Source organism: Platichthys flesus, chromosome 7 (genome assembly GCF_949316205.1).
Source record: "Platichthys flesus chromosome 7, fPlaFle2.1, whole genome shotgun sequence".
In the NCBI taxonomy this organism is placed as follows: domain Eukaryota; kingdom Metazoa; phylum Chordata; class Actinopteri; order Pleuronectiformes; family Pleuronectidae; genus Platichthys; species Platichthys flesus.
Genome location: NC_084951.1, coordinates 14,542,961 through 14,562,504, shown reverse-complemented (window position 1 = coordinate 14,562,504; position 19,544 = coordinate 14,542,961). Strand labels below are relative to the sequence as shown.

Sequence of the window (19,544 nt, the reverse complement as noted above, 5' to 3'; positions counted from 1 at the left end):
CACAGCGCGATGGCAGATATGAGGTCGTTTGTCTCCAGGAGAGAGCGGCGGAGAGCAGAGGAGGTGTACAGACAGAGCTGTCTGCTGATGGAGCTGGCAGCTGGCCAGGCTCCGTATGAGGGTGTCTGAACAACCGCAGAATTTATCACAGTGACTCCTGGCCTTGTTACTGATGAAGACATGAATCTGAACACAGGGGCTGGTGAGCAGGCCAGGTATATCAGGCTGGAAATAACTCACCAGGCAAATTAAAAAAAGCCATGTTCCTTAAGTCTCCCCGTACTCCATGTACACTTCATCTATTTGTTAGGTATACAGTCATATATGCTCATATGGTCACTATCACCCTGCTATTAGATTCATAATGGCACAACCAGCTGTATTCTACTGTTTGGGGAGAAAACATCACTGGGTTGTCTTAAGATATCAAGTTTTTCTAATAACAAAACCCCCTTACCTCACTTCTGACACAGAGACACAAGGATGCTGGACTTATTCTGAAAAAAAAAATAGCTTTTTTGCTGGGGAGGGGGGGGTCCTTATATAAACATGGGCCTGATTATAGATTCTCAACTCACAACAGACTCTGATACATCACATCTTTGTTATTTTTAAGGATTTATTAAATCTTTTTTTCCTTCGTCGTTAATAGCTCTGCAGACTTGACTAAAGCCCCACATCTTATTCCTCTTTGTTCCTCTATGTGTCTCTGTGTTTTGCTGATGGTTCCTAAAGCCACTCCCTGCTGCAGCCCAGATGGTAGCGAAGCTCTCCCTCCCCAGCAGAGGTCTCAGCGGTCAGCCACGACAGCCGGAGAGGAGACGGAGGGAGGAGGGAGGATCACCGTGCTAATTCTTCTGAGACATGACACTGATTGTGCAAAACTGTGCAAAACTGCGAATGAATATTTGTCACCAAGTGATCTCATAGAACAACAGAACAAATAACTGCAAATAAAACAAGGTCTCAGAGTGAACACGTTTGTATGGTATAGCATCAAGGTGGGCAGGTTTCCTCTCACCAATTTTCCATCTTCATTTCATACAGAAAGAAATAAATGTACTGAAATGATCTTCCAATATTTGTTGGTCTTTTAATCCACATTATATGGTGATGCCACGATTCTAACCAGCAGAGGGTGCAATAATATCACAAGGGACCCTCCCCACAGTACTTTCTCTTCAGTACATAAATGATGCACAGATTGGAATAATAATTATATCAATCAAATTTTATTTGCATGGCACAATGTTCACAAATCACAAATCGTATCATGGGGCTTCACAAGGGGCCACATCCTCTGGATACTGCATACTGTGAGTGATCTTGTTAATTGCATTGAACCAGCTTGCTGGGTGATTAATGGACCAATGGAGATCACACTGTCGACCAAAGCAAAAACAACATACAAGGGCAGGAGTTTTTAATTTAAAACCAAAAGCCTGCAAAGCACTACTTTATTTTTAAATGATTGATATAGAAAATTAAATATCTAATTTTGTGCAGAATTCGCCCGCCTGTCTTCTCCTTTTTGCAGGAAGGTGGGGGTGTTGTGCGCATTGGAACATGAGTCACCCTATGGACTGTTGGCGAGCAGTGCCCTTTGAAAGTGCATGGGGCCATTAGGTGATCATCCATGAATAACTAAGTCTCCTTGCCTTGGTTTCCTCTTGGAATCAGAGCTCTGAAATAATGTTATCCAAGGCTGGACACCTAATATAGGTATGGCATGTTGTGTTAGTGATGTTTAGATAAATATACAGTGTCAGGTCAACAGGGGGGTTGTGATTATGTAAATTTGGCAAACAGGAAGTGAAGTGGAAGTGCTCCAGGTGTATCATGGAATTTAGAGACGAGACACCTCGTTAAATTCTCTGCTCTTCATTGCACTACCGCATCTGAAGTGGTCGAGGCTGGTAATTAGGGAGTTTTGTTAAAAGAGATGAACAGAGTACCACCGACCCTACACAGACACACATGTACAACAGACAACATAATAGTCCATTTGACAAGAATGCAACCGACAGCATCACAACAGCCTGGTGGCAAATATTTTGCCACCATTTTATGTCGTTACATAAAAGACGGTGCATGCTCTGCTTCTTTAAGCGCTGTAGTGGCCTCTGGCACCGGGCGCTGTGGATTAGTCATTGTGAGGTTGGAGAGAGGTGTCGCTCTCACTTGGACCTTTCACGGGCCATTGACTGGGTCTGTGGGGTTTTGGTATCATGTCGGTGTGTTTAGATGTGGTTCTCTGCCTACTTATCTACAAGAGATACCGCCACGCTCGAATATCTTGCGTCATCAGCGTTGCACTGTGGGCGTTGGTGCTGCTACACCTCGGCGGAGGCCTGGTGGCCGAAGGGGGCGCCCACTTTGTCTCCATCAAGGATGACACCTTATCTTGCTACGACAACTTCAACGCCTCTCAGCTGGCCGTTCTGCTGCCTCTGCGTCTGGAGATGTCCATCATGCTGTTCCTCCTGCCCCTGGTCGTGACCTCGTTCTGCACACTGCGCTGCGTTACTCTTGTGTGGCGCTCCAGTCTGCCCCTCATGGGGAAGAGGCAAGTCCTGATAGTCACGCTCTCCACCCTCACTGTGTTCGTGTTGTGCCACGCCACCTACAACTCCTTGCACATCGTTGGCTCCTGCTAAGTTTTCCTGGATCCTGCCGTCATGCTGATGCTGTCGCCGGCCGTGTCCAGGGTCATCATGGGAAGAATCTGGGGTCGGCAAAGTCGCTTCAGCCGAAATGAAGGGATTCGGCCTCAGTACATTAACACCAATGGTGCTGTAAAGGTCAAGGCAGCACCGACGCTCTCTGAGAGGAGCCAGGCCTGGGCGGAGGTGACTAACGTCAGCCAGGAGTGGGGTCACAGTGGATCTCCATCCACACACATGGACCCACCAACAAGCCAGAGAACGTCTATGTCTGTAAGTGCCGGTATTTAAGTTCATGAATGAAAAGGTTAAAATGTAACTGATACAGGCAGTATTTGTATTATTCGCTTCTTGAGGCGGAACTAATGTGCTTTGTTCGTAGCCCCGGGGGCCAAGATCACTGTGACACTGCAAACGGCAGGTGCACGGTGCGCGTTTTGTCACCAAAGCTATAAAACTTGTAATGCACATCAAAACCTCTTTTTACGGCAAGCGGCCAACGAGGTATGTTTATATTAATGTCGACACTGAGCGTCATTTTGTGTTCGCTATATGTGTATAATGTGCTGCGATATGTATGGAAATGTTTTGTACTGTGTTTTTACATACTTTCAGTTCTCACGGCGTAACGTGTAAAGCGTGATGGTGTTGATAAGATGGAGAGGGAGAGAGGAGACATGCCACCGCAATAAACGCCCGTTCAAAGGAACCGACCTGTGTCTTGTGTCGTCGTAAGAGGAGCTACAGTGAGAACTCGACTGCTCGGCGCGGGTAGGCGAGACGACGAGACCGCAGCTGTGTGACGACGTGACGGGATCACTCGGCATCGCAGCAGAGCGGAAAAGCAACGCACTTCAATCACTGTCGCCATAGCGGCGGCAATATATGGAAGGTAAACTGTGTCACATGCGCAAGTTTCAAGGCAAAGCCAAGAGGTGCTCCACCATCACCTTCAAGTGAAAGCGGTGTGAGAAGTGGCTCAACTAACTTAAAAAGGACTCAGTTCTGTACATAATGTGTGTTGATGTGTGTTACTCCTCTTAAGCAGCTTATTGTATAAGTGCTAAGTGAATGGGAAAGTAATACTTGTAAATTTTGATTTATGAAAATAGCAGTGTTTAAAGGGTGACTGAAGTGAAATTTAAAGGGCCAGTCCACTAATGTGAAAACCTTTTCTTGTGTGAAGTACAAGTATATTTGAGATTTTTGTTGCATTTTTACAAAGGTATTTGTTTTGCTTTTAAATTTGAGTGAAGTGAAAATACTATTTTATTTAATGCAATATGAAAGTCCATATTCAGACCTGCATGGCTACTTTACTGAAAGCCTTCTGTAGCTTACATTTATACATAGCCTAATCTAATCCATTTGAAGCTCAATAGCTACACACATCCCATAGCCATTCAAGTCATCTCAAAATGTCTTACAAAAGTTCAGAGACCTGCCACAAGAATGCCGAATCACCTGCTCAACATGAAGCTACAGACCCTGACTTCCCAGAAGAGGAGAAAACCCTACGAAGAAGCGAAAGAACAAGAACCTTAACAGAAAAGGGTAGAGAACTTCAAGAGGAAAGGCTAAAGGGTATCCAACGTCGATATAGAGTAATCTATGAGAGGTGGAGGTGTCAGGCAAGAATAGGCAAGGATATATTGACTGATGAGGCATCCAAGGATGAATTGGGTGAGCTTATTGATAACATACAAAGCACATGCACAAAGGTAAAGAACATTTATGAAGAGTTGCGGGAAATACAAACTCCTGAGCCAGACCTGCGGCGCAGAGTTGACACGTGCGTATCGCTTTCAGGATTTATGATTGAAAAGGCAGAAAGGCAGCTTAAAGGGCATACAGCAGAGGAAGAAGAACCCTGGCCTGATGTTGGATCTGTACTCGACTCAACAGGCTCCTTATCAAGACCACTATCTCAAAGATCGAAACGTGGCTCCAACTACACCAGTGTCTGCTCAGTAAAAAGGTATGAGGCTGCAGCTGAAGCTGCTGCATCCCGGGAAGTTTTGGCGGTTTTGGAGGAACAAGAAAGGGAAACAACAGAGCTTCGGAGGCTAGAAACTGAGAATCTAGCCACACAACAAGCAATGCAAGACAGGCGTAAAAGAATCGAAAGGTTAGAAGAAGTTAAGAAGTTTAACGCTGCTAGAGCAAGAGTGAAGGTCTATGAACAAATTGAAGAAAGGTCTGAAGCAAGCAACTCCCTAAATGAAGCATTACGATTAGGAAAAACTCAAGGTCTTCACACTTATGCCCCAAACCCCCCATTCATTCCTCAAGCTCCACCTACTTCAATGCCCATGCCTCAAGCGCAGAACAGCTCAGACTTGGTCAACATGCTAGCAGAAGCTATAAGTGCCAATCGTCTTCCAACACCAGAGCCTGCATTATTCATTGGAGATCCCTTGAAATACAAGGACTGGAAACTCTCCTTTGAAACATTGATAAACAGGAAAAACATCCCAAAGAACGAAAAACTGTACTACCTAAGAAAGTACTTGGGTGGTGCTGCGAAGAAAGCTGTTGAAGGATTCTTCCTACTGGGCACTGAAGTAGCATACGACTCAGCCTGGCAACTGTTGGATAAACGTTTTGGAGACCCATTCATTATTGGGAAGTCCTACAGAGACAAGCTAAGTGCATGGCCAAAAATAAGCTCTAAAGAAGGTTTCGAGCTAAGAGAATTTGCAGACTTCCTCGAGAGCTGTCAAGCCGCAATGCCCCATGTCAAGACATTGGAAGTTCTCAATGACTGCAACGAGAGTCAAAAAATTCTCCTTAAATTGCCAGATTGGCTGGCATCCAGTTGGAACCGCAAGGCAATGGAATACAGACAAGCAAATGCTGAGTACCCTCCATTCAAAGTATTGGTAAACTTCCTGTCAAAGGAAGCAGATCTTGCTTGTGATCCCATATCTTCAATACAAGCGCTCAAGAGTGTGGAAGGTGAAAAACCAAAGCATCCAAGAAGCCAAACCATTCAAGCAAAGACACTGTCCACAAACACAACAGAAAGCAGCATCTCAGAATGTGTATTCTGCAAAAGGAAAGGACATGTACTCGCCAAGTGCAGAAAGTTTGGTGAAAAGACAGTTCAAGAGCGTAACAAGTTTGTGCAAGTAGAGAAGCTTTGCTTTGGATGTTTAGGAAGTGGTCATATTTCAAGAAAGTGTGACAACAAGAGCATATGTGAACGGTGTCAGAAAGGACACCCAACATGTTTACATGATGACAAATTCAAGGATCATCAATGGTCAATGACTCCAAAGGTGGACACCAAAGAAATAGCTGCAACAGCAACTACTAACAGAATCCTACAAGACGGTTCGAGTACACAGACATCCTCAATTGTACCGGTCTGGGTCTCATCCACAAAACAGCCGAATCATGAAGTCCTTGTCTATGCACTCTTAGACACACAGAGCGACACAACTTTCATTCTGGATGAAGTTGCCCAAAACCTCAACACAACCAAAGAGAATGTAAGTCTGAAGCTATCCACAATGTCTACAAGGTCAGCAGTCATAGCTTGTCAGAAACTAACACATCTACAAGTGAGAGGATATGATTCGGAGAAGAGGATTTCATTGCCACCTCTTTTCACACGAGAGTTCATTCCAGCAGACAGGTCACACATTCCAACTTCTGAAACTGCTCATAAATGGACTCATCTGGAGCAATTGGTAGACAAAATTCCACCACCATTGGATTGCGAAGTTGGCCTCTTGATTGGCTATAACTGTCACCAAGCCCTTCTCCCAAGAGAGATTCTGTCTGGAAAAGAGAATCAGCCATACGGACAGTTAACAGACCTGGGCTGGAGCATTGTTGGCTGCTCCAATCAAGCAAGTGACCACGGTGATTCAATAGGAACCAGTCACAAAATGATGGTACGGCAAGTGACCCCTGATGCACAGCCGTCTGCTAGGCTAAAGAGGGAGGTGCACTTTGTGTGCAGAACACATGTTAAAGAGATCAATCCAACAGACATTATCAAAGCTCTCGAATCTGATTTCACAGAGCGTACCACAGATGGTAATCCAATCTCGCAGGAAGACCTCCTCTTCTTGTCAAAAGTGAAAGAAGGTGTAAAGCAGAAGGAAAATGGTCACTATGAACTCCCACTTCCTTTCAAAACAGACAAGCCCAATCTTCCAGACAACAAACAGTGTGCAGTTCACAGGCTCATGTCATTAGAGCGACGACTAAGGAAAAACGAGCAGTATTGCAAGGATTATGTCCAGTTCATGAACGACATAATCGAACGAGGAGATGCTGAGAAAGTTCCACAGTCCGAACTCAATGACCAACCAGCATGGTATATCCCGCATCACGGTGTCTACCACCCCCACAAACCCGGGAAGATCCGTGTGGTTTTCGACTGTTCTGCACGGTTTCAGGAAACCTCTCTAAATGACCATCTCTTGACTGGACCAGACTTGACTAACACCTTAGTTGGAGTGCTTTGTCGATTCAGAAAGGGTCCAATAGCCATAATGTGTGATGTCGAGAGAATGTTTCACCAATTTCACGTTGCAAAGGAACATCAAGACTACCTCAGATTCCTCTGGTGGGATAAAGGCAATCTTGACACAAAACCCTCAGTGTACAGGATGAGAGTACACCTGTTTGGGGCAGCCTCATCCCCTGGCTGCTCCAACTTTGGCCTCAAACATCTGGCATCGCAGGGTCATGGAAAGTTCAGCGAAGAGTCCATCAAGTTCATACAGAGAAGCTTTTACGTTGACGATGGCTTAACAGGTGTAGAGTCAGCGGCGGAAGCCATACATCTGGTGGAAGAGTCAAGAGCTTTATGCAGAACAGGAAACCTACGGCTGCATAAATTTGTGTCCAATGACAAGGAAGTAGTGGAAGCAATACCACTTGAGGAACGTGCGCAAACCAAGGATCAAGACATGGCTCTTGGAGAACCATATATAGAACGAGCACTCGGAGTTCAGTGGTGCGTCGAAGCGGATTATTTCCAGTTTAGAGTTGTGGTTAAGGAAAATCCACTGACAAGGAGAGGTGTTCTTTCGACTGTTGCCTCCATCTATGATCCATTAGGGTTTGTGGCCCCCTTCATCCTAGTCGGCAAACAGATTCTTCAGGCGCTATGCAAAGACAAAGTAGGCTGGGATGAAGATCTCCCTGAACACATTCTTCCGCAATGGGAGGAATGGCTAAGAGATTTGCCTCAGTTGGCAGCGCTGAAGATTCCAAGGAGCTACCTCCCATCAAACTTCGGGAAGGTCATAAGATATGAGCTTCACAGCTTTTCAGATGCAAGTTTTCAAGGCTATGGTGCATGCTCGTATCTTCGAGCAATAAGTGAACTGGGACACATCAGTTGCTCTCTTGTCATTGGGAAGGCAAGAGTAGCTCCTGTCAAACTAACGACCATTCCAAGACTTGAGTTATCTTCAGCTGTGACATCCGTCCGCAACGCAGACCTCATCAAGGGTGAACTTGAGATTGAAGGCCTGCAAGAGTATTACTGGACTGACTCACAGGTGGTCCTCGGCTACGTGAACAACGACGCCAAGAGGTTCCACACATTTGTAGCCAACAGAATCCAACGCATACGATCCAGCACAAGCCCTGAACAGTGGCGACATGTCAGGTCTGAAAGCAATCCAGCCGACCATGCCTCCAGAGGGTTGAGTGCAGTTCAGCTGAAGGAGTCTAATTGGCTTAAAGGACCCAACTTCCTTTGGCAGCAAATTCCGCCATGTGAAGAAGAGAAAGTAGAAGTAGAAACGACAGACCCAGAGCTTCGCAAAGCCTATGCTCATGCAGCTAAGACAGAGGAGGCGAATGCAATGGCAAACCGCTTCACTAAGTTTTCTGACTGGAACAGAGCTGTGAGAGCCATCGCCAGGCTCAAGAGATATGTCAGAGAATTCAAAGGACTTCAACCAAGAACTAATGAAACAACCAATCTCGAAGAAAGAAGAGAAGCGGAAGTTTTCATTATCAAGCTGACGCAAGAAGAAGCCTTTGCTGGCGACATTCAAAGAATCAGGTTCCAGAAAGGAGACATTCGGAGCAAGCACAACAAGTTGCACAGGTTGAATGCCTTCCTGGACAAAAACAATGTTCTCAGGGTGGGAGGACGGTTGTCAAAATCAGCCTTACACCACGACATAAAACATCCTGCAATTCTTCCACGAAAATCTCATGTGTCAGCCCTCCTCATCAAACATTATCATGAGCGAGTATTCCATCAAGGAAGAGGCATGACCATGAACGAATTGCGTGCAAATGGAATATGGGTCTTGGGATGTGGGAATGTGGTCTCCTCACACATTTATAAGTGTGTAAAATGTAGGAGATACAGAAGATCTACAGAGGTGCAACAAATGGCAGATCTGCCGCAAGAAAGGGCTGAAGAATCCCCCCCCTTTACTTACTGTGGTCTTGACTGTTTCGGCCCCTTTATCGTAAAGGAAGGAAGAAAGGAATTAAAACGCTATGGGTTGCTGTTTACCTGCTTATGTTCGAGAGCAGTACACATAGAAACACTCGATGACTTGACAACAGACGCATTCATGAATGCACTTCGAACAGTTATGGCTATCAGAGGACCTGTGCGCCAAATAAGATGTGATCAGGGAACAAACTTCATGGGCGCTAGGAGAGTCCTTTCTGAGTTGCTCAAAGGAATAGATCCTGAACGTCAGCGAGCATTCGGCTGTGAATTTGTGCTGAACGTCCCATCAGCTAGCCACATGGGTGGGGTCTGGGAGCGTCAGATTCGGACAGTCCGAAGCATCTTGATGGTTATGCTTGACCAAGCCGCAAGCAGACTCGACACCACAACTTTGAGAACGTTTCTTTACGAAACGATGGCTATAATCAATAGCAGGCCACTAAGTGTTGAGCATCTTAATGATCCTACTGGTCCGGAGCCCCTCACTCCAAACCACATACTGACCATGAAATCCTCAATCATTCTGCCACCTCCAGGACAGTTTTGCAAGGAAGACCTGTACCTGTGCAAAAGGTGGAGAAAGGTGCAGTTCTTAGCCAATGAGTTTTGGCAAAGATGGAAGCGAGAATACCTGCTGAACCTCCAACAACGACGGAAATGGCAAAAAATATCAAGGAACTCGCAAATAGATGACATTGTGATCCTTCAAGAAGATGGCTCACCAAGGAATGAATGGAAGCTTGCTAAAGTTGTGGAAGTGTATCCCAGTGCAGATGGCATGGTACGGAAACTGAAACTTCTAGTTAGCGACACTACATTTGACAAAGGCAAACCACTCACTAGATCAGTTCATCTTGAGAGGCCTATACACAAGGTAGTCACCTTACTTGAGGCCAGCTCAATCACATAAGGTCACTTTCAATGATGCTTAAGAACATTTTTTTGTTTATTCCACTTATATTTTGTTGTACCGGAAAATCCCACATTTAGGTGGATGAGTGATTTGGTGGGAGTGTAAGTGCCGGTATTTAAGTTCATGAATGAAAAGGTTAAAATGTAACTGATACAGGCAGTATTTGTATTATTCGCTTCTTGAGGCGGAACTAATGTGCTTTGTTCGTAGCCCCGGGGGCCAAGATCACTGTGACACTGCAAACGGCAGGTGCACGGTGCGCGTTTTGTCACCAAAGCTATAAAACTTGTAATGCACATCAAAACCTCTTTTTACGGCAAGCGGCCAACGAGGTATGTTTATATTAATGTCGACACTGAGCGTCATTTTGTGTTCGCTATATGTGTATAATGTGCTGCGATATGTATGGAAATGTTTTGTACTGTGTTTTTACATACTTTCAGTTCTCACGGCGTAACGTGTAAAGCGTGATGGTGTTGATAAGATGGAGAGGGAGAGAGGAGACATGCCACCGCAATAAACGCCCGTTCAAAGGAACCGACCTGTGTCTTGTGTCGTCGTAAGAGGAGCTACAATGTCGTTTTGCGAGTCTTTGCAAATGTGGAGTCGTCCTGTCCCAGAGTGACGTCTGTGGTTTTTGCTGATGCTACATAGTGACCCATTGTCCTGGGAGTGTTTTGTCCTGTGGGAATATGGTTGTGTTGCCGACTTGGATTTGATATTGATTGTTGATTATTGATGATTGATTGAATAAGCATCATTAATGAGGTTTGTTTAAATTAATATAAAGTAGGATTTATTCTGTTGTCTGTTGTCTTGCTAAAGCAAACACAATAGATATCAAGATGCTTATGAATCTTTACAGAAGTCATAGAAGAAAATTGTGACTAAACAAACCTTAGTGCGCACACCACCACCAAGGTCCAGCAGTCTGTTTGTGAAACCACATATATGTGAACTAGATTATTATGCAGTGATGCAGTGAACAGATGCATTATTATGTGGTGCGGCACTAAATATCACACAACTTCATCACTGCTTCAGCAGAATGATAAAGGTCAAAGGTCAGATGAGTCTGAAGTGAAATTCTGCACAACTGATTTTAACAAACCCTGAAAATACCCGACAGGAAGTAAAGCTGTTGTTTAAAACAGTCCACGGATACACAAATTATCCAATTACTGTGAATTGAAATGTGTATTTTAAGGCAGATCCACGAGCAGGAAAACAATGTAAATATACCTGAGTTCAGTTAATATATGATCCGTCAGTTTCTTTAAAGGTGATGGAATTAAATCTTGGAAAAGTGCAGCTGTGGAGAAAGAGTGTCTCTCAGTTCAAATAATAAACATGTATAAATAATAAACAGCTATTGAGTATTTTTTACATATAAATGTTGGGTTTTCATCATTTGGAACAACCTTCTTCTGTAATAAAAGAGCAAACCTTCATCTCAATGAAAAATCTTTATTATTTATTCAATAATTTATTTTGAAAGAAAAGTTAGTTTGGAGTAGAGGGTAAGGGAGGGAGGGAGGGAGGGAAGGGCGGTGTGGGGGAGAGACGGAAGGGCGGTGTGGGGTGGGGGGGGGAGGGAAGGGCGTTGTGTGTGTGTGTGAGGGGGGGGGGGGTAAGGGATGGGGGGATAAGGGATGTGACAATTGACAGGTCAGAGGCCGAAGCAACAGCTATACCATTTCCCTGTCGTTCCTCCTTGCTCATTATCTTCCTTCTCTATCTTCTTCCTTTCTTTCCTCTCCATCTTCTCCATCTTCTTTGTTTCCTGTTTCTCCTTCTTTTCGATCTCTTTCTTTTCCTTCTCTATCTTCTTCATTTCTTTCCTCTCCATCTTCTCCATCTTCTTTGTTTCCTGTTTCTCCTTCTTTTCGATCTCTTTCTTTTCCTTCTCTATCTTCTTCATTTCCTTTTTCTCCATCTTCTCCATCTTCTTGCTTTCCTGTTTCTCCCACTTCTCCTGCTTCTTCTTCTCCTCCTTTTCCCTTTTCTCCTTCTTCTCCTGCTTCTTCTTCTCCTTCTTCATGCTCTGCTTGTATTTCTCCAAGGGTAAGATGTCTTGAGCCTCTGGCTCCTTCAGGGCAGAGTATTCATTCACCAACTCCCTCTGACGGGGGTTTCCATCCGTGAGCTCCTTCGGGATGAAGTTTTCGTCCATCAGGTCATTCAGGGTTAAGGATATATCATCCAGCTCCTCCAGGGCCTCCAGCGTCCGAGGTGAGGCAGGAGACTCTGTCTGCTCCACCATCTTTTCCTCTGTTTCCGCGGTGACATTGTTGGTGGCGGTCTGCTCCTTCACGGTGGAGTATTCCCAATCCAGCTCCATCATGGCGAAGTTTTCATCAACTTGCGTCCTCAGATGGGGGTTCTCATCCATCAGCTCGATCGGGGTGAAGCTTTCATCGATCAGGTCATTCAGGTTTAAGGCAATATCATCCAGCTCCACCAGGGCCTCCAGCGTCCGAGGTGAGGCAGGAGACTCCGTCTGCTCCACCATCTTTCCGTTTGTTTCCGCATCCATCTGCTCCTTCAGCTGAGGGATTGCAGCTTTCAGCTCCCTCAGGGCGGAGTTTTCAAGATGAGGGTTTTCATCCACCAGCTCCTTCATGGCAGTGAATTGGGCAATCAGCTCCCTCAAGAGGAAGATGTCTTGAGCCTCTGGGTCCTTCTGGGCAGAGTATTCATAAACAAGCTCCCTCTGACGGGGGCTCTTATCCATCAGCCCCGTCGGGGTGAAGCTTTCATCCAACAGCTCGTTCAGGGTGAGGTTTATATCATCCAGCTCCTGTAGGGCCTCCAGCGTCTGCATCTCCCTCTTCCAAACCAGGAGGGTTTGGCTGGGGTCCTGCAGAGTACTGCTGCTGGTGCACTCTTGTTCCTGGGTCATGTCTGTTGAGATGATGATCCTCTGCATGTTGATTAACAGGTGCTGCAGTTGGACCACGTTATATTAAGGGTTTGAAGAGCGATTTCTTGCGTATCTGCTTTCTTCTGTCGGTGTCGTCAGTGGCGGTGATTGGAAGTCACAGGTGAGATGTATCTCAAGTGGCTCTTGTTGACGCTTGTCCAGACGGTGGCTCCACTCAGAGACGTGGCTCCTTATATAGGAGATATTTGGCTTTGATCTGTTCCCCAACTTCACTCAGCTTCACAGCTTCACAGCCTCAAAGCTTTAAAGCGTCAAGCTTCAAAGTTTGCCTTTGAAGCTTTGAAGAGTAAATTGGCTTTGAATTATTTCATTACTGTGACATAATGTTACAAGGTAGTTGTCATGTGACCTTGACTGACACACGTGTGATTTTTACAGGAAATATTAACAGTATAAAAGCAGATCTACACTTTAGTCAAACAGATTGTTTGATATATAATCACTTCATATCATATAAAGGAATACTGTTATATTCAAACTTAATCAACATAACATTATTTTTGTTACACAGACTTAAAAAAGTTACACAAAGTTTCTGTTGGTGCATGAAAAAGTAACACATAACAACAATTAAATAGAACAATATAATATAATTATAATAACAAGTATGTTGGGATCCATCAGATGGTCTGTATCCAGATACAGGACACCAGGGATGCAGCTAATGAATCTGTCCATTCCCTGAATCATCTTGTCCACGAAATGCAAGAAAGTAGAAATACATTTACAGTGAAATTGTGAATAAAAAGATGCAAAGGTCAAGATAACATCTTCAAATGTCTTGTTTTGTCTGAACAACAGTTTATTTTCATACACGAACACAAGAGAACCTGAAACCTGCAGATATTTGGTATTTTGCTCAACACGGGACCGAAAAAATTATTTGATTATAAAAGATATTTGCAGATTTCCTGTTGATCGACAGTTTTGTGAATCATAGCAGCTCAACAATCACAGATCCTTAAAATGAAAGTAATTAATAAAATATATAATTTCAGCTGCACGATCTCCTTATTTTGTGTTTATGATGACAGATTAATAATTTCTGTCTTTTCTGTAAATACAACTGAGACAGGAAGGTGTAGCTTCCAATCTGAATCATGATACCATAAATACGAAATAAAAGATGCAATTTTCCCAAGTCTCCTAGTCATCTCTACACGTTTCCTCTAAAGTGTCTGGTACTTTTTATAATAAGAATTTTATTCATTTTATTATGTCGATTGCCTCGACACACCCTCATTGTCTTGTTTGTGTGTTCAATAATGTATTTGTTGAGCGATGTAAGGTCCATCAGTGAAAAGCCTGCAGACAGCTGGCTCTCTCTCCCTCCTCCTCCCGGTTTCTGTCCTTTCCTCACCTTCTCTGTTCATCCCTCAGCTTTCGCTGTTTCCTTGCCTGACCACTATGATCCTCAATGTTGCCCGTTTCTTTGTGCTTCTTCAAAAGAGCTTGAACAGCACATCTGGAAACCCCAGTCTGCTTTGAACTCTTTGTCTGCGAGAGACCTTGCTGATGCAGTATAACTACCTTGTGTCTTGTTGCTGTGCTCAGTCTTGCCATGGTGTATGACCTGTGGCATCAAACTGTCTTTAACAACTCCTCATTGGTAGCAGAGATTGGCTGTTTCTCACCCAGTTTGAAGCCTCCTACACAGCTGTTTCTGTTTCAGTTAATGACTATGTTTCAACCTACATGTGATATTGATGATAATTAGCACCTGTTTGTATAATTGGTTGATCATACACCTGACGATAATCCTACAAAACCCCTGACTTTATGCAAGACTACCTATAAAAATTGATGCTGGTTTGAAGGCAAAGGGTAGTAACACCAAATATTGATTTGATTTAGATTTTTCTTTTGTTCGCTCACTTTGCATTTTGTAAATTGATTAAAATAAACAATTATTATTTATATTTCTTTTCAAAGCATTCTGAGTTTACAGCATTTTTCCACACCTGCCTAAAACTTTTGCACAGTACTGTATATATACATAATCTATCAAATTGTTGTTACACTGACATTCTGTGACTGTTCTTCCTTTTTGTAGGGTTCACCAGAGCTTTGTGTACATTATATAGCCCAAACCTGAAGGCTCTGCTATACCAAACTGGAAAATCCAGAAAAAGTATTTCCTATATTTTAAATACAAAATTACATTTTCTGGCACCAATATTTTGTATTTTATTTTGATACATTTATTTGAGGGGTATTTTGTATTTTGTATCAAAATACATTTTGATGTATTTTTGCCCATCCCTGCCTACAGTGATACAAGTCACTGCACTGCTGAGGTAGTAGAGGTACTGTAGTTATCAATATTTCATAATAAAGTAAAAAATTACTCGAATTACATTCAGTTGCCTGCAGTGTCCATACGAAACCATATTTAAGTTCACTAGATCTGAATTTGTATTTGCAGATCAAATGTTGAAATCTCACAATATTAAAGAAAGGAAGGGGGGGGGGGGGTCCTGGAACAGCTCCCTGATCCGGATCAATATAAGAGTCTAATGGATTTCTCCTTGACACATAGGCTACTGCATCCTTCCACTAAGTGTCTGGATAATGTGTCCAGTAGTTTCAACAACCAAAGGGTGAAAACCAAACCTCCCTGGTGGAGTCAACTATAAATGGTATAGGTTATATATAGGTCATTCCTATATTTATACTAACAAGGCCTGGTTCATTTTCATTATTCATGATATGGTTGAATGCCCATTGATCTATGAACTAGAGTACCGTCATGGCTGTTTGCTTATTTCTTTTACTGTACAGCCTCGGATCAGCATGGTGCTGAGCAGCCATCTGCTATACTGGAGGAGCAGTGTTCACACAATATCCCCAAAACCTAAATAGATGACATTAACCCTCTCTCAGCTTTTAATTAATGCTGTGACCTTTACATCTTGTTCCTGAAATCAAGGAATGCGACATTTGTTTAATTTCACAATCCGTCGATTTCACTGCAAGCAAATTAACATTCAGAATCGTTTTCTGCTGCCTTAAGCAAAGCAATCGCCCAACGATGCAGTTACACTATAGTACTGATCGCTTCAAGGACACTGCACAATAGTTGCATCACATGTTCTGCAGAGAATAGAAGGGACAGTGACGCGATCATCCTGCTGACATGATGGGACGTGTGATCTATTTCCAGCAGCTCCCCTCTCTCTCCTCACACACCCACACACACATGCTGTATGCATCCACAGGGCGCAGGGCTTTCATGGAGGAGTCGGGCATTACTTGGTTTGTGATGCAGTGAACAGACCATTACTCAACCAATATGAATCCGTACATCTTAACACATACAGAATTTTCAAGGAAGTGACAGGATATTGAAAGAGGTTGTGATCAACAGTGGGTTGAAGTGATAAATGAGAGATTCCAGTTGATCTTGACTTAAGAGATGTTTGAATGGTCAAATGCCTGGTGAATGTCTAAAGTCAGGATTTTATAGTTACATCTAAGTTTATTTATCTTCTCTAAATAACAGGTAAACTGTTTTAAATCCCCTTTCTCTCTTTTTATCAAACACCTTTCTCGTATCTGAGGAACAGACGAGACTTCCTTGTAGTCATCCAGCAGAATCACAGCCAAAATATTCCATGAGCCAAACCTGAATGGCGTCTTGTTTCAACCGTGCATCATTGGCTTACATTAAGGTTATTACACTGCCTCAAGACCATATCTCGGCTATCGATTTTGACGCTGCTCATTCATCACGGGTGTCAATATTCGTGTTTGTCCTCTTGCGGTCGTGACTTTTGAGTATGTTTCTTTATCTAGGGAGGACGAGTGAAGCCTTACCAGGGAGCTAATGAGCCTCTTGTCATTGAACAGCAGGGATGGGCGATGAAAAAGAAACAAGGCAGGGGAGGAATATCAAATAAGTTGTCTCTCCTGGAGCAGCAGACACCAGATGAATTAATACAGTTTTTTTTTTTACCGTTTTGTGAATAAATGTGAATGTCTACCTTTTCAGGGCTGCTACATCAGCAGCAGTATTTCTGTAAAGAGGACAGACAGAGGTTTAGGTCAGTGTGTTTACAGCATAGGTACAGCTCCCACGCTTTCTCCTAATTCATGGACGGAGAAGCAGCAGGTTTAGGATACTGGCTCTCTCCTTATCTCTAACGGTTGTGCTTTCACTCCCAGAGGGGTGGGGGCAAGGTGTCAGAACACTGACGGAGTTGGGACTGCACTATAAATTGCTGGATAAAGGGGGGGAACAGAGAGAGGAAGTTGAATCGTTGGTGCAGCCGAGCCTCAGGTGCACAGCAACACCCCCCCCGAGACACGGATCCGATTTTGCCCGCCGGTGTTCGTCAGCATGTTTAATTTGCGATCTTGGCAACCTGCCTCTCCCGGGATCGGAGTTAACGGCTGCTGCTCCGCCGGGGATGAATGGGAGTTCTCACAATACTATCAAAAGTATAAACATCCCCACCATTCATAAGGAAAACCTAGCATCTCATTAAGCAGTGAGGTGGGGAAACATGTTATCTCTCATCTGTTACCAGAATTCACACTTAAAGAGTAAAATCAATATTGGATAGTGTACCTTTTGATCATATCATTGCATGTGACTGCAATCAGTCTGTGGAGGTAGTCTGACCTCTCTCTATTCACAGGGTGTTTAGTTGTCCAACTCCACAGAACTAAGCCCTTACAGAGGACCTTAAAAGCTCAGTAAATCACAGCCCAGTCTAACGGCTCATTGCCTCTCCATTCGGAGCGCTAATATATAATCTAAAGTAAACTACATGTGAAATATTAAGGCTGCGTTTAAGGGGCTTAATGCAGTTTCTGCCTCAACAGCCCTCTGTGCTGTGGGAGACAGATAACAATAATATCCCCCCGGCTCAAGGTCAAGACTCTTAAGGTCAGGGCTGATGGAGAGCTGAGAGACATTTCTTCCCTGTTGCACCATTTATCAAATATGAAACCTGCTTTTTTTTTTTCAAATCCCAACCACCCTTAGCTTCCTCACTGATGCTCTGTAACTCTGAGACTTACGACCGGTGGAGCTTTAAGATGAGTAATACTGCAGCAGACCCCTGACTGGGACAGGAGAGATGACACATTGTGTCTCCTTCTGCATAATTTAAAGATGTGATACACCGGGGGATTACAAGTCAAGTCAGACATCAGCAGCAACGAACCACAGGAAGGAAAACCTGGCATTTTGATAAGTTGTGTTTTGTAAGGTGGAGGGATGTCGTAGACTACTATGCTTCAGAGGCTCATTCACAGCCGTACTGCAGAGCACCGGAGGGAGCTGGAGAGGAGGAAAACCGAAAGAAAGAAAAATGCTCACAGGGTGAGTGGCCATCATATGATCTACGGTTTCCATGGCAACTGATCCCAGCAGTCCGCCCCTTGGAAAGTGAGTCACATGAGTGAATTGAAGGAGACAGGAAGCATACTGTGCATAGATGTTGTACTACTACTGTGCGTGTGAAAGAAAGGAGGGAGGTGTGTTTTCGGGGGGGGGGGGGTCTTGTGATGGGAGCAGCTGGGGTTAGCGCATACAGCAGGGTTAGGATGTTGCTTTTGTTTATTTTTTACAAACATTACTGATCATAGCGAGGGACACGATGTACAGATGGAACAGGAGCAGCTTGAAAGTGATCCCTGAACACCTTTACTGTGAAGATCTGACAGCCCTGACACTTTGGTCGACTGTTCGATGCAGCGATATCCAAGGTGTTTATCGGTGGAACAGCAAACTGTCACAGCAGAAATCAAAAACACCGGTAGCACGTTCCACCTCTAATCCCTCAAACAATATCCCTGTCCCCTTTTTGACTCCCACCGTCTCATTTCCCCCCTTTAAGCTTGTTCTGGTTACAGAGGGAGGATATTGGTATAATCTGCTCTATGAAACACCTCGGCTCAGGCTGCACCTGCACTATTATGTCCCTGACACTTGGGTTGTTTTGATAATGTGACATGCAAATTTCTCTGGTGTCTATTTTTGTAAAAATAAAACACCTTCCAGACAGGCAGGTGAAAAACTATGGAGTGTGGAGCAGTGGCAGACAGAGCCGAGGGCAGAATAAATTGCCGGTGTCAGGGAGAAAAATGACTGTGCAGTAAATGATCTATACACTTGAGAGAGGGAGCCATTAGGAAGCAGTGACTTTTCACACCTGTAGTAGAAGGAGAATCACCGTGGAGACAACAGCCGCCTCTGACATGTCCATTAGGTGTTAACAGCCCTTCCTCTGTCATGGAGGTAAACTGTGTCAGACAAGCTTACACTTATTAAAACTGGGGAAATGTGGGGAATCAATTAATTTCTCTTGATAATTCTGCAGAGAATATATTTATTATATGTTATGGGGCTGTTGGGAAAGCATGTTGACCGACTAGAACCCAATTTACACAAGAATCACCTTCAATCGATTCCTGTGTTGAACCTGACTGAAAGCTAATACCAGTGTGATGCTTCCACAATCGTCCTGGGAACACTGCAGATGTTGTGTTTTTTTTCAGGATGAGCTGCTGACGTAGGCACGGACGGCGGGTGAGTCAAACCTGCGTCAGACTTCGTCGTGACTTGCCATA

At 44.0% G+C, this 19,544-nt stretch overlaps 1 protein-coding gene and 1 pseudogene across 3 annotated transcripts; both read left to right on the top strand.

Moving 5' to 3' along the window:
• The first annotated feature begins 2,228 nt into the window (after window positions 1–2,228).
• Window positions 2,229–2,940, top strand: LOC133957064 (free fatty acid receptor 3-like; annotated as a pseudogene).
• A 1-nt stretch (window position 2,941) lies between these two features.
• LOC133957162 (uncharacterized) lies at window positions 2,942–10,558 on the top strand. Of its 3 annotated transcripts, XR_009921191.1 has the most exons (3): window positions 2,942–3,167; window positions 3,279–3,555; window positions 10,465–10,558. XR_009921191.1 is itself a non-coding variant. In XM_062392621.1 (2 exons), the coding sequence occupies exon 1, from the start codon at window positions 4,478–4,480 to the stop codon at window positions 10,016–10,018; it is 5,541 nt and encodes a 1,846-aa protein (XP_062248605.1). In that variant the 5' UTR covers window positions 4,203–4,477; the 3' UTR covers window positions 10,019–10,353; window positions 10,465–10,558. The 3 variants fall into 3 exon arrangements, 1 of the variants encoding a protein (XP_062248605.1); XR_009921190.1 differs by having other exon boundaries at window positions 2,942–3,555; XM_062392621.1 differs by lacking the exons at window positions 2,942–3,167; window positions 3,279–3,555 and adding an exon at window positions 4,203–10,353.
• Window positions 10,559–19,544: the final 8,986 nt, after the last annotated feature.

Bases quoted from the DNA above. Each gene is read 5' to 3' on its own strand.
- LOC133957162 (XM_062392621.1), top strand. From the start codon at position 4,478: ATGATTGAAAAGGCAGAAAGGCAGCTTAAAGGGCATACAGCAGAGGAA.